Source organism: Gekko japonicus, unplaced genomic scaffold (genome assembly GCF_001447785.1).
Source record: "Gekko japonicus isolate JY-2015 unplaced genomic scaffold, Gekko_japonicus_V1.1 scaffold211, whole genome shotgun sequence".
Lineage (NCBI taxonomy): Eukaryota > Metazoa > Chordata > Lepidosauria > Squamata > Gekkonidae > Gekko > Gekko japonicus.
In genome coordinates, this window is record NW_015164187.1 from 893,706 (window position 1) to 906,551 (window position 12,846).

General features: G+C 43.7%; 1 protein-coding gene across 1 annotated transcript; it reads right to left on the bottom strand.

Annotated features, from left to right (window-relative positions):
• Nucleotides 1–430: 430 nt before the first annotated feature.
• LOC107107861 (CMP-N-acetylneuraminate-beta-galactosamide-alpha-2,3-sialyltransferase 2-like) lies at nt 431–11,812 on the bottom strand. Its single transcript, XM_015408217.1, has 6 exons — nt 11,531–11,812; nt 9,799–9,989; nt 9,081–9,260; nt 2,628–2,673; nt 1,509–1,628; nt 431–598 (listed from the first exon to the last, which is right to left on the bottom strand). Exons 1-6 carry the CDS (start codon nt 11,810–11,812, stop codon nt 431–433), a joined length of 987 nt encoding a protein of 328 aa, XP_015263703.1.
• Between the last annotated feature and the right edge of the window lie 1,034 nt (nt 11,813–12,846).

Sequence of the window (12,846 nt, forward strand, 5' to 3'; positions counted from 1 at the left end):
GATGCCCCTTGTGAGTCCTTGTGGGTCCTTCACTTGCACTACGCATTAACTACACAATATCAGGTAAAAACACAGTTCTCATCTGGCTAAGGGTGCCTTGTTAACAATTTTTGCTGAGATCAGAAGCAAAGCAGAGTGCTGTCTTTTTGTACTTGCTTGTGGCATCCATGTTCAGAGACGCAGGAGTGCATAGTTCTATTAAACATTAGATAAGTCATTGATGTATAGCGAATAGCAACCCTTGTGTTGTTTGAAGCCAGAAAAGGTAATGGGCCCCCATGTGGCATATCTACACAGTGATTTCTTTTTTTGTGGACTTTTCTCTGAAGCCATTTAATCCAAGGCAAAGTGTATTCAGTTGATTTTCTTTCCGTAATAGAAAGTAGAATGCACAGGATCACAGTCTGCCATGGTGCCGCTCAGGAGAAAGCTACCGGAAAAGGGATACTTTGCCTTCTGTTGCTAGTCTTTCAATGAGCCTTTGTTCAAAAACGGCATTATGAACCCCAGTCTTGTGGAATGCTCCAGCATCACGGTTCTCTTCCCAGTAGTGGTGCCAATTCCCACTGTTGTCTGCTCCAAAACCAAACACAGAGACCTGCCACAGAGAGCACAAAGCATCACAGAATACAGCCATTTTGCAACAGGGAATGCTGATTTCTGCAGTGTTCTTCCACATGAAAAATATTCTACTGCATTACAAGCCAGACTTTTCCTGAAAGATCTGTGTATTTCAAATGTAGCTTTCCTCTAGCACCATTCTAGTTTACGGCTGTGGGGGCCGTTGGAGTGTCAGAGCCTGGTGGACGGCGAAAGCGGCAAGCAGCGAGCAGCGAAGATGGCGTCCGGGCACATCGGAGGTGGAACAGACGTCGGCAGAGAGGCGGAGCCAGGACGACATGCGAGCGTGGACGGCGCAGGCGGGCGGAGCCGCGAGGACTGAGCCAAGGCCGCGCCGGAGCATGCCGTGTGACAGAAGGGCCCGACTGATCCGCCACTGAAAGACTGCCAGAAAGGAGCCAGAAGCCGAGTGACGCTGAAGTCGACATAGCCGACTGGGAGAAAAACCCCTCCACTGGGTGCCGGTAGGGATTGTCCCCACCCCTAATAATTGTTGCCGTAGGTTAGGGATAAATGAGTAACTGTAGCCGCTCAGAGACCCCTTAGGGGGTTAGAGTGGGGTAGTAGGCTGAAATAAATAATTAATTAAATAAATAATTACTGGCTGTATGCCTTGGCTAATACCCTTAGCCAAGCCTGAATATTGTTTTACAAAATGAAAGCAAAGGCATCCAGTGAGAATGCAAAGAGCTGTTACATTATAGTCTATCCAGATAATTTTCAAAGTTCCTACAGCTTTTCACCTTAGCATATTAATATGCCTCATAGAAGAGGGTCAGCACTGTTTTAGTATTGGTCATATGTTCATCTGTATAGCTTGCTTTTCCTGTTTCAAAGCTGTGGGGGTTACCTGAAGGATATAAAGATGTCAGTATTGTCACACATACCCGTGTACAAGTGTGGATGGCAAAGATCAATGCAATCAATCCAGTGGAAGGATATTTTCCATGGTTCTTGGTCCACTTTTCCTGGATGTATTTCAGAAAGGCAGGATTCAGTATTAGAACCTGGGGGAAAGGAAAGGTGTGAATATCTGGATGGCCTCTCAAATACAGTCACAGTATATATCCAATTTTTCCTGCTATTGCAGCCATCAAATAAATTACAACTCTTATTCCATAAGCATAACCATGAGAAACTGAGGAGAGGGACATAAGCATGGGGGATGCAACTAGCTCCTGTGGCCGAGCACATTGAGTTAGGCCTGTCCTTGGGTCCTTGCAAAAACAATGCTAAATTGCCCTCTCTGATCATGGCACACAGTCTGTGAGCAATCCCTTCAGTCCTTGTAGATTAAAAATTTGTCACTGCTGTCATGAGTGCCTCAGAGGCAAATGGATGTCATGTCATTTTTGGACCCATTTCCCCCCCTTAAATAACCATATGAAGAGTCACAAATGGCAACTCAGACATAGATCTTCATTTGGCTCAAAAGACTGATAACATCGGGGGGGGGGAGAATTTTGTTCTTATGATGCTGGGAGAGCAGATTGGGATGAATGTAGCTGCCAGCTATAACGTCTGACTTGTGCTTTTGCTTGCACTTCCTACCTCCCGATATGAAGTTTGGGTATGGATGGAGGCATGAGCCCCTGGGCAACAGAAAAAGGGCTCTTGGTGCCCAGGTTGTAGCCTTGGATGAGCTGGCCTATTTCATCCAGGAACAGCCCAAGATATTATTATTTTTAATTTAAATTATACTTTTTCCTATTTATTTATTTTGGGATTTATATCCCGCCCTACCCATTATATTTTTTGTACAGTTGAAAGCTGCTTTAAGCCCCCTTCGGGGGAGAAATGTGGGGGATAAAGATTCTATGTAAATTCCAAGTAAGAAGCCCAGAACTGCTTCATTTTAACACTTTAAGGTATGTTCTTCTTTCCCAGAATCTTCCCTCTGCCCAAATATTCCTTGGAGCAAGTAAATATGGGGAACAAATATTCTGCAAAACAACAGGACATCATAAGCTAACTAAAGCAAAGCATTGTTGCCTTCATCTACTCACCTTGCTTTTGTCTGCTTTGATGAATTGTTTCACTCTTTTGTATGTGCTATGAAAGAAATGGAAGGATTTAATATCAATCACACATTTTTTTTACTTGGTCCTGCACCACCCTCAAAGCATCTCTCTTTCTCCCCTCTTTCAGAACATCAGAGACGCCAATGTTGGATCAGGCCAAAGGCCCATCCAGTCCAACACTCTGTGTCACACAGTGGCCAGAAATACCAGTGCCATCAGGAGGTCCAGCAGTGGGGCCAGGACATTAGAAGCCCTCCCACTGTTGACCCCCCCCAAGCACCAAGAAGACAGAGCATCACTTGCCCCAGAGCCCCTAGCTATACCTTGTGGCTAATAGCCACTGATGGACCTCTGCTCCATATGCTTATCTAATTCCCTTTTGAAGCCGTCCATGCTTGTAGCACCCACCACTTCCTGTGGCAGTGAATTCCAAGTGTTAATCACTCTTTGGGTGAAGAAGTACTTCCTTTTATCCGTTCTAACCCGAACGCTCTGCAGTTTCATGGAGTGCCCACGAGTTCTTGTATTGTGAGAAAGGGAGAAAAGTACCTCTTTCTCTACCTGCTCTTTCCCATGCATAATCTTATAAACCTCGATCATGTCACCCCTCAGTCGTCTTTTCTCCAAGCTAAAGAGCCCTAAGCGCTTTAACCTTTCCTCATAGGGAAAGTGTTCCAACCCTTTTATCATTCGAGTTGCCCTTTTCTGCACTTTTTCCAAAGCTATAATATCCTTTTTAAGGTGTGGTGACCAGAACTGCACACAGTATTCCAAATGAGGTCTCACCATTGATTTATATAGGGGCATTATTATATTGGCTGATCTGTTTTCAATACCCTTCCTAATAATCCCCAGCATAGCATTGGCCTTCTTTATTGCAGTCACACACTGTCTCGACATTTTCAGTGAGTTATCCACTACAACTCCAAGATCTCTCTCTTGCTCAGTCTCTGCCAGTTCAGACCCCATCAATGTGTATTTATATTTAGGATTTTTGGCTCCAATGTGCATCACCTTGCACTTGGCCACATTGAACCCCATTTGCCATGTTGACGCCCACTCGCCCATCCTTGACAGATCCCCTTGGAGTGCCTCACAATCCTCACTGGTTTTCACCACCCTGAACAACTTTGTATCATCCGCAAATTTAGCCACTTCACTGCTTACTCCCATCTCCAAATCATTAATGAACAAGTTAAAAAGCAGTGGACCAAGTACTGATCCCTGCGGTACCCCACTGCTTACCACCCTCCACTGAGAAAATTGCCCACCTACACTCACTCTCTGTTTTCTATGAACTAGCCAGTTTTTGATCCATAAAAGGACTTGTCCTTCTATCCCATGATTTTTGAGCTTACTTAGGAGCCTTTGATGAGGAACTTTATCAAAAGCTTTCTGGAAGTCAAGGTAAATAATATCTATTGGATCCCCCTTGTCCACATGTTTGTTCACCCCCTCAAAGAACACTAACAGGTTAGTGAGACAAGATCTTCCCTTACAGAAACCGTGCTGAGTCTGCCTCAATAGGTTTTGTTCATCTATGTGCCTACTAATTCTTTCCTTAATAATGGTTTCCACCAATTTACCCGGTATCGACGTCAGACTGACTGGCCTGTAATTTCCCGGATCTCCTCTGGAACCCTTTTTAAAGATGGGAGTGACATTAGCTACCTTCCAATCCTCAGGAATGGAGGCAGATTTTAAGGAAAGATTACATATCTTTGTCAGGAGATCTACAAGTTCACATTTGAGTTCTTTCAGAACTCTCGGATGTATGCCATCTGGGCCTGGTGATTTTTCAGTTTTTAAGTTGTCTATCAGTTTTAGGACCTCCTCTCTCATCACCTCAATCTGACTCAGGTCTTCCAACACCCCTCCTGAAATCAGTGGTTCTGGAGTGGGCAAGCACTTCTCATCTTCCACAGTGAAGACGGAGGCAAAAAATGCATTTAGCTTCTCAGCCATTTCCCTATCATCCTTCAATACTCCTTTTACCCCTTGGTCGTCCAAGGGCCCCACTGCCTCCCTGGCTGGTTTCCTGTTTCTAATGTATTTGAAGAAAGTTTTATTGTTGGTTTTTACGTTTTTTGCTATATGCTCCTCATATTCCCTTTTTGCCTGCCTGACCTCAGACTTGCATTTTATTTGCCATAGCCTGTGTTCCGTTTTATCAGCCTCACTGTGACTAGCTTTCCACTGCTTAAAGGAATTCTTTTTACTTTTTACAGCCTCCATTACTCTGTTTGTTAACCATGCAGGCTTTTTCCTATACCTGTTTGTGCCTTTCCTAACCTGCGGAATATATATTTTTTGAGCTTCTAGGATCGTAGTTTTAAATAGATCCCAAGCTTCCCCAATTGTTTTGACCCTTTCTACTTTTCCTTTCAGTTTCCTCCCCACGTGTCCCCTCATATCAGAGAAATTACCCCTTTTAAAGTTAAAAATGGTTGTGTGAGTCTTTTTGGCCAATTCTCTATTTGTACAAATGATGAACTCAACAACATTATGATCACTGTTTCCAAGCGGTGCAATCACTTTTACATCTCTCACCAGGTCTTGAGTGTTACTTAGGACCAAATCAAGGATCGCCTCTCCCCTGGTAGGTTCCGTGACCATCTGCTCCATAGCACAGTCATTTAGAGTGTCTAGAAACTCAATCTCTTTTTCCCGACTAGAACACATATTGACCCAATCAATGTGTGGGTAGTTAAAATCACCTATTATTACACAGTGTTTTTGTCTAGTTGCTATCTTTAAGGCATTCATCATTTTATAATCCTCCTCTATCTTTTGATCTGGTGGGCGATAACAAACTCCCAGTGTTAAGTTTCCTTTTGGCCCCCCTATTTCAACCCATAGAACTTCCAGAAGCGAATCCAATTCACTTAGCCTCTCAATCTTTCTAGACTTTATACCCTCTCTGACATACAGAGCTACCCCACCTCCAACCCTTCCCCCCCTATCCTTCCGATATAATATATAACCGGGAATCACTGTGTCCCACTGATTTTCCTCATCCCACCAAGTTTCAGAAATACCCACAATGTCTATTTTTCCCTCCGACACCAAGCACTCCAACTCCCCGATTTTACCTCGGACACTTCTAGCATTTGTATAGAAACAGCTGTAATTTCCCTTACAAGTTAAGCCTGCATCCTTCCTCTTGCTATCTCGAGTCGTTGTCCGGCAGTCCATGTCACCAGCCATGGCCTCTGTGGACAATTTCAATCCACCTCCCTGTAGAAAAGCAACCGGTACCCCCTCACCTCTCTCAGATGAGCCAACCCGAACCAGAGACTTTTCATCTCCTGTCGGCTTTCCCCCAATATTCAGTTTAAAAGCTGCTCTGCCACCTTTTTGATTTTAAGTGCCAGCAGCCTGGTTCCTTCTCGGGACAAGTGGAGACCGTCTCGCCTGTACAGCTCCCTCTTGTTCCAAAAAGTATCCCAGTGCCTAACAAACCTGAACCCTTCCCCCCTACACCATCGTCTCATCCACGCATTGAGACTCCTGATCTCTGCCTGTCTCTCCGGCCCTGCGCGTGGAACAGGTAACACTTCTGAGAAGGCTACCTTGGAGGTCCTGGACCTAAGTTTCCTGCCCAGCAGCCTAAATTTCTCCTCCAGGACCTCACGACTGCATTTCCCCACATCGTTGGTGCCGACATGCACCACGACCACTGGCTCCTCCCCAGCACTATCTACCAGCCTATCTAAAACACGCGTAATGTCCGCTACCTTCGCACCAGGCAGGCAAGTCACCATACGGTCAGTACGCGGGTTCGCCACCCAGCTGTCTACCTGCCTAAGGATCGAATCACCCACTACCAAGAGCCCCCCTCCCACCCTGCTCAGGGATGGTTCCTTGGTGCAAAAGGAGAGCCGCTCACCAGCTGGGGAAGAGGTCCCTTCTGAGGGCACATTCCCCTTATCCTCAGCACGGTGCCCTGTTTCCCCTAGACCTTTGCTCCCCTTTGGATGATAATGAAGCTCTGAGGATGCAGGCAGAAGACCTTCTCTGCAGTGGACAAAGAGGAAAGCATGTGGAAAGAAGTCAAGAGTCTGTAAGGTTGTTGGAGATGCTGAAGATGTGATTAGCTGTGGCAAAAGAACTGAGGGCCTCAATATCACTGCTTCGATACTGAGCATCTTGTTCTTACCAGAGGCAGAGCACACAAATCATGTATCCAAGATATTCTTCCTAGCCTCCGTATCTTCCTGTATTGCCCTTAAGAACATAAGAGAGGCCATGTTGGATCAGGCCAACAGCCTGACTCAACACTCTGTGCCATATAGTGGCCAAAAATACCAGGTGCCATCAGGAAGTCAACCAGTGGGGCCAGAACTCCAGAAGACCTCCCACTAATGCCACCCAAGCACCAAGAATACAGAGCATCACTGCCCCAGACGCAGTGTTCCATCTGTACCTTGTGGCTAATAGCCACTGATGATCTTCTGCTAATATGTTTATCCAATACCCTCTTGAAGCTGTCTGTGCTTGTAGATACCACCACTTCTTGCAGCAGTGAATTCCACATGTTAATTTCTCTTTGGGTGAAGACATACTTTCTTTTATGGGTTCTAATCCTACTGCTTGTCAATTTCATTGAGTGCCCACCAGTTCTTATATTGTGAGAAAGGGAGAAAAGTACTTCTTTCTCTACCTTCACTATCCCATGCATAATTTTGTAAACCTCTATCATGTCACCCCTCAATCATAATTTCTCCACGCTAAAGAGCCCTAACCTCTTTAACCTTTCTTCATAGGGAAGGTGTTCCATATGCTTAATAATTTTAGTTGCACTTTTCTGCACCTTTTCCAATGCTATAATATCTTTTTTTGAGGTGTGGTAAATAGAACTGTATGCAGTATTCCAAATTAGACCACACCATAGATTTATACAGGGGCATTATGATACCGGCTGATTTGTTTTCAATTCCTTTCCTAATGATCCCCGGCATAGCATTTGCTTTGTTTACTGCAGTCACCCAATGAGTCAACATCTTCAGTGAGTTATCTACCAGGATTCCAAGATCTCTCTCCTGGTCAGTTACTACCAGTTCAGACCCCATCAACGTATATTTATAGTTAGGATTTTTTGCTCCAATTCGCATTACTTTACACTTGCCCACATTGAACCTAATTTGTCATGTTAACGCCCACTCAACCAGCTTCAACAGATCCCTTTGGAGCACCTCACAGTCCTCCCTGGTTTTTACTGCCCTGAACTGCTTAGACATTTCACTGCTTACTCTCAACTCCAAAACATTAGTGAACATGTTAAGAAGTGCCGGACCTAGTACCGAGCCTTGCAGTACCCCACTACTTACCATCTTCCACTGTGAAAACTGCCCATCTATACTCACTCTCTGTTTCCTGTTAATTTACCTGTTTTAATCCACAAGAAGACTTGTCCTCTTATCCCGTTACTGCTGAGTTTATTTAGGAACCTTTGATGAGGAACTTAATCAAAAGCTTTCTGGAAATTTAGGTAAACAACATCTACTGGGTCACCCTTGTCCACATGCTTGTTTACCTCCTCAAAGATCTCTAATAGGTTAGTGAGACAAGATCTTCCCTTACAGAATCCATGCTGATTCTTCCTCAATAACCTTTGTTCATCAATGTGCCTACTAATTCTATCTTTAATAACAGATTCCACCAACTTATCCAGTACCAATGTTAGACTGACCTTCCCGTTGCAAAGAATAAGGCATTCTACAACATAGCTAGAACTGGAATTGACATATTTATTCTGTTCCAAAAGCTGATGATAGATTGTTTTATCATCTGAAACTTCCTCAAACTGGATTGGGTTATTGACGCAGAAAGAAGACAGGTTTCCTTTGTTCTTGGATCTGGCTTTGTGTCTTCCTAGTTCCTGTTGCTGATGGGAAGCATCACTGTTTATTTGTTATTTTGACAGGTTTATCAGTAAAGATGTTTTCAGAGCTTTTCTGTATTGAAATTAGAAGTCTTGGGTGAATCTTGAGCAAATAAGCTTGTACCTTGAGGAGGGGAGAGGAGGCATAAACAATCTGTTCCTTGATGGTGATCCTGGTTGCCCAGCAACTCCGGGCAAGTTTTCAATGCCAAACAACTGAGGGAATTCCAGGCAAGGCCATTGTGACAATGGGTTCACCATACTGCTTAAAGATCATGGTGAATGTTCAGTAATCTACAAGAATGCTGTCAGTAGTTTCCAACTGAGAGAATCCAAGGCCAGCCAAAAACAGGCCTTGCTCCTTCCTTGCTCATCACCACTTCTGAAGGAATCTGGTCCCTAGAAAGGTGTGGAATATAATTCTCACCCAGTGGGTTTGGTAAATACATTCTCCAAGGAACACTATACCCTAATGAATGTATTCCTAAACTCACATCATTACCAAATGAATGCCAACTCCTTGCACTCCACTTAGCTATATCAAATGTACTCACTGCTGAATATCTCCTGAGGAAAGAGCACTGGCCAGCCATTTTAAATCCAAGGGTTTGAAAGGGACAAGCACCAGATGGACTCCAGGATGAAGGTTGACAGCACTCTCTGGATACATGAAATGGTGTGTGGTTTTTGCACCAACATCTTCCTCAAAGCCTGCAGTGGGTGCTTTGTTCATCCTGAGGAGATACAACAAAGGCTAGCAGACATATCTATTCAAGACAACCAAGCCAGATGTGTAGAGACAGCTGAAGGCAAGATCAGGATTGCTACCCATATTTAAATAGGGATGTCATTTTCCAGGGCTATGGAATGCGTTTGGGGATGGATCACAAAGTTCAGTTTTAAAAAATAAATGACATCAAGAGTTTTCACACTTGTGCAAATATGAACTCAGAATTTATAAACATGGTTGAGATCATCATTCCCAATAGCTGTTCTCACCCATTATAGTTCACAAAACATAAGTATGCATAAGTACGTTTCATCATATTAATCTTTTCTTTATTCTGATATCTTATTTCCCTTCTCTCACTTTGCCATCTCTCTCATGAGTATAACTTCCAGGTTGTTATATTCAGCTGCCAGTGGAAATATTTTGAACAAACTCTTGCACTGTGAAGAGTCTCTGCTTCACGTATACACTTTTCAGCCACAACGACACTCTGCTATAACATACAAAGCTGCCCAAAGGAGCATGCACTCTTCTCCACTTACCTCAGCACAAAATTGTGAGAGTCAATCTTTTCACCATATTTGGAGCCCCTCAGATTCCCCGAATTTCCTACCACAGAACATGTTCCACAGTGGGCAATATCCTGAACTTTAGCAGAGGGAGATGAAAGGGTGTCAAACAGATTCTTTATTATCTCTCGGAGTTGGCTCCCATTCTGTGATCCTTGTAGTTTCTAAGGGAACAAAAACAGAGAGACCAGTCAGGCAGTTCAGACACAAGCTCAAACTAGCAGCATATTGGGGGCTGGGAAGTGGCTTCTCTAAGGAAGTACTAAGACACTTCTAACAACCAAGTTGCAGTGCTTTTCTAACGTATAGCACGATTCTGATCCAAGGGGTAGTTGCTCTTTCCTCCAATTTTGAACAAAACTGTTATGCCACTTCTGTGTGAAGCTTTAAAATTTTCTGTAATCTCTATGATAAAGACCATACAGACTAAGGTAAGTTCTGAGAGTGCCACTGTGGAGAACATTTTTTTCTCCAGCTCATCAATTTCTTGAGGATGGGAGCCTGGGGGCAGGGAGCGGGAATTCCTGATGGGTCCAGACAAATGGGAACCACATGATGCCTTCAGCCCTTCCCACTGAGACCTGACACATCCGCACCCTAAGATCCTTTGGCCATCTAAGCAGGATGACTGAATTAAGATGAGCGGATGCTTTGCCTGTACCTGCTCACATTAGCCAGAGGGTTAGCCACTGTAGCCTCACCTGGTGCACAGCATTCTTCTCTTTCCCATGACCATGTTTGGGCTTCCACCTACTTTGGCTACACTTGCTTCACCCACTGAAAATTTAAAGTAACCAATAGGGAACCAGATCTTCCCCCTTTGAGCCAATGCCATCTTGGTTCCTAGTGTGGCACCAAATTTGGCCAATAGCCGGGAGCCCCAGTAAATCTAGATGCATAAAAGGGACACTTCAATCCCATCATTTTTATAGCTGGTTTACCCATAAAATGTCTTTCATTGCTGACATCATCAGACTCTGCAACACAACTGGACCCCTCACCTTTGTGAAAGGCAGAGTTTTTCTTTCATCCAACTGCACCAGACAAGCAAGAATCTTAGGAAGCACTGAGGAGGACTGTTGAGCAAACCCTTTTGGACCTGGCTACCAAACTTCACCATGACAAGTGGTCAACGGTTTGTGCAGAAGCAGCTCACATGCTTGTGTATTGAAGGGAAAAACATGAGTCAGGTGTAGTTAGAGCTCATGCTTCCAGCACAATAATGAGAGAACCTGCTTCTTTTTGGCTTCTCTTTGTTACGCTTCTATAAAATCACAAGAGTCTACATTGTGTGAAGTAATTGTTAATCATGTTTCTGTTAACTTCTCATGACTTATCTCCTCTACTCAGATGGTACCACAGCACAAATATGTGGTTTAAAACATTGTTTAAAACATTTCTATGTTGCATTCCCACCCAAGGAAGCTAACATTAAAACTTTTCCAACTTTAAAATGTGTATGTGTACGTGTGTTCTGTCAGACCTTCCCCTTTCCCTCCTCTTTTCCTACCACATGTATTCTTTGTACCCTGCCCTTCCTCCAAGGAGTTCACATACCATACATGGTTCTTCCCTGTATTTTACCTTCACAAAAACACTGTAGGGTAAATTATGCTGAAAGAGATTCTCTGGCTGTCAAATATTCTCTCTCATTCCTTTTCTATTCCTGTAGTGGAACTTGTCAGTAATGTGATTAAATACTCACCAGCCACCACTGCTGTACTCCTGAGGGGACCATTGGGTTTTTAGGATTCAGCAGGCAGTTTACTGAGGCATTGTAGTGTTCACAGAACCAGTCCGGGTTGCTTAAATTAAAGCATCTGTTATAGCTGCAAGGCTTTCCCTCCAAAAAGGATTCTACTGTTGACCATTCTCCAATGCCGTTTGAGGAAGATGAAGGTCCCAGGTACACAGACTTGTAAATCTTCCAAACAGAAACCACAAGGCACAGAACCACAATGCCCCGCTGCTTTTTCCTACACAGCATCCTTCACTCTGACTTGTTCAGACAGTATCTTGTGGTTTAGTACTTCGTTCTCATATATGATGACTGGATTACTCGTTGATTTGTTGATTAGAGGATGCTCCAGAAAGATGGAAATTTTGGAGCTCACTGACAAAGCAAGAAATGGTAGATTCCATTCACTCTCCATAAAGTCAACTGGGGCAACTACTGCCAACTGGGGGGGGGAAATCGCGTGAGAGAATTAGAGAGCAAGAAGAGCATGGAGTGCACAGGTTAAGAAATAATTTCTTGAGGGACAAGTTAAAAATAAGAAAATGGTAAAACAAAAAGTGAGATAGGGGAACTGGTTCTGACGTACCTTGAGAATTCCACCATGCAGCCTCAGCAAACTGAAATGTTCTCCTCTGAAGAATTCTCTTGCAAATTTAGATTGCTCAACATTGCAGGAAGTTTAGAGAGATCCGTTTGTTTAAAATGCTGCAAAGCTTATCAGCATTTGCAAGGAGGAAGGCATAGAAAACCGGGGCATACCAAAGCAGAAAAATACTGATATTGCTGGCAAAGCCAGAAATGTCATTTCCTCTTTGCCCTCCTTTGCTAATCCAACAAAAGTGTAATATAGCCAACATAAAAATTATGTCATGTGCCACAGGAGATGAGTTCATTGTTCTTCAAAGGCTCTTCATGGACCTTAAGGTATTAAATCATGATGGACTTGTGTGCAAAATTGAAAAGGCTTCCAAAACCTAAGGCAAGATAGCAGTAAAGCTGATTTAATTGGTTCCTGGTATGTGACATCAAGTCAGAGACATGTATTTGCCACAATGTATTTGAAACAATAACAACCACACAGGATACTTGGTGTTCTACATCAGTGTAAGATAGACCTGTGCAAAAGAGCCAAGTCCTAACATTATAGCACAATGCCAATGGAAGGAGTAATATGGGAGACTGGGGAATCTGACTGTTCTAGCCAGCAATCATACTCACATTTGAGTAGGTGATTCAGAGGGACCAGAAGGATGAGTTCTCACATGAAGCATACATTAATCTTG

What these genes read in the sequence shown, in the direction of transcription:
- LOC107107861 (XM_015408217.1), bottom strand. Translation starts at nt 11,812, where the DNA reads ATGCTGTGTAGGAAAAAGCAGCGGGGCATTGTGGTTCTGTGCCTTGTG. An exon ending in GAGTACAGCAGTGGTGGCTG is followed by an intron (nt 9,990 to 11,530) that starts GTGAGTATTTAA and finishes TTGTTCCCTTAG; the next exon opens with AAACTACAAGGATCACAGAA. An exon ending in TCAAAGCAGACAAAAGCAAG is followed by an intron (nt 1,629 to 2,627) that starts GTGAGTAGATGA and finishes CCTTTCCCCCAG; the next exon opens with GTTCTAATACTGAATCCTGC.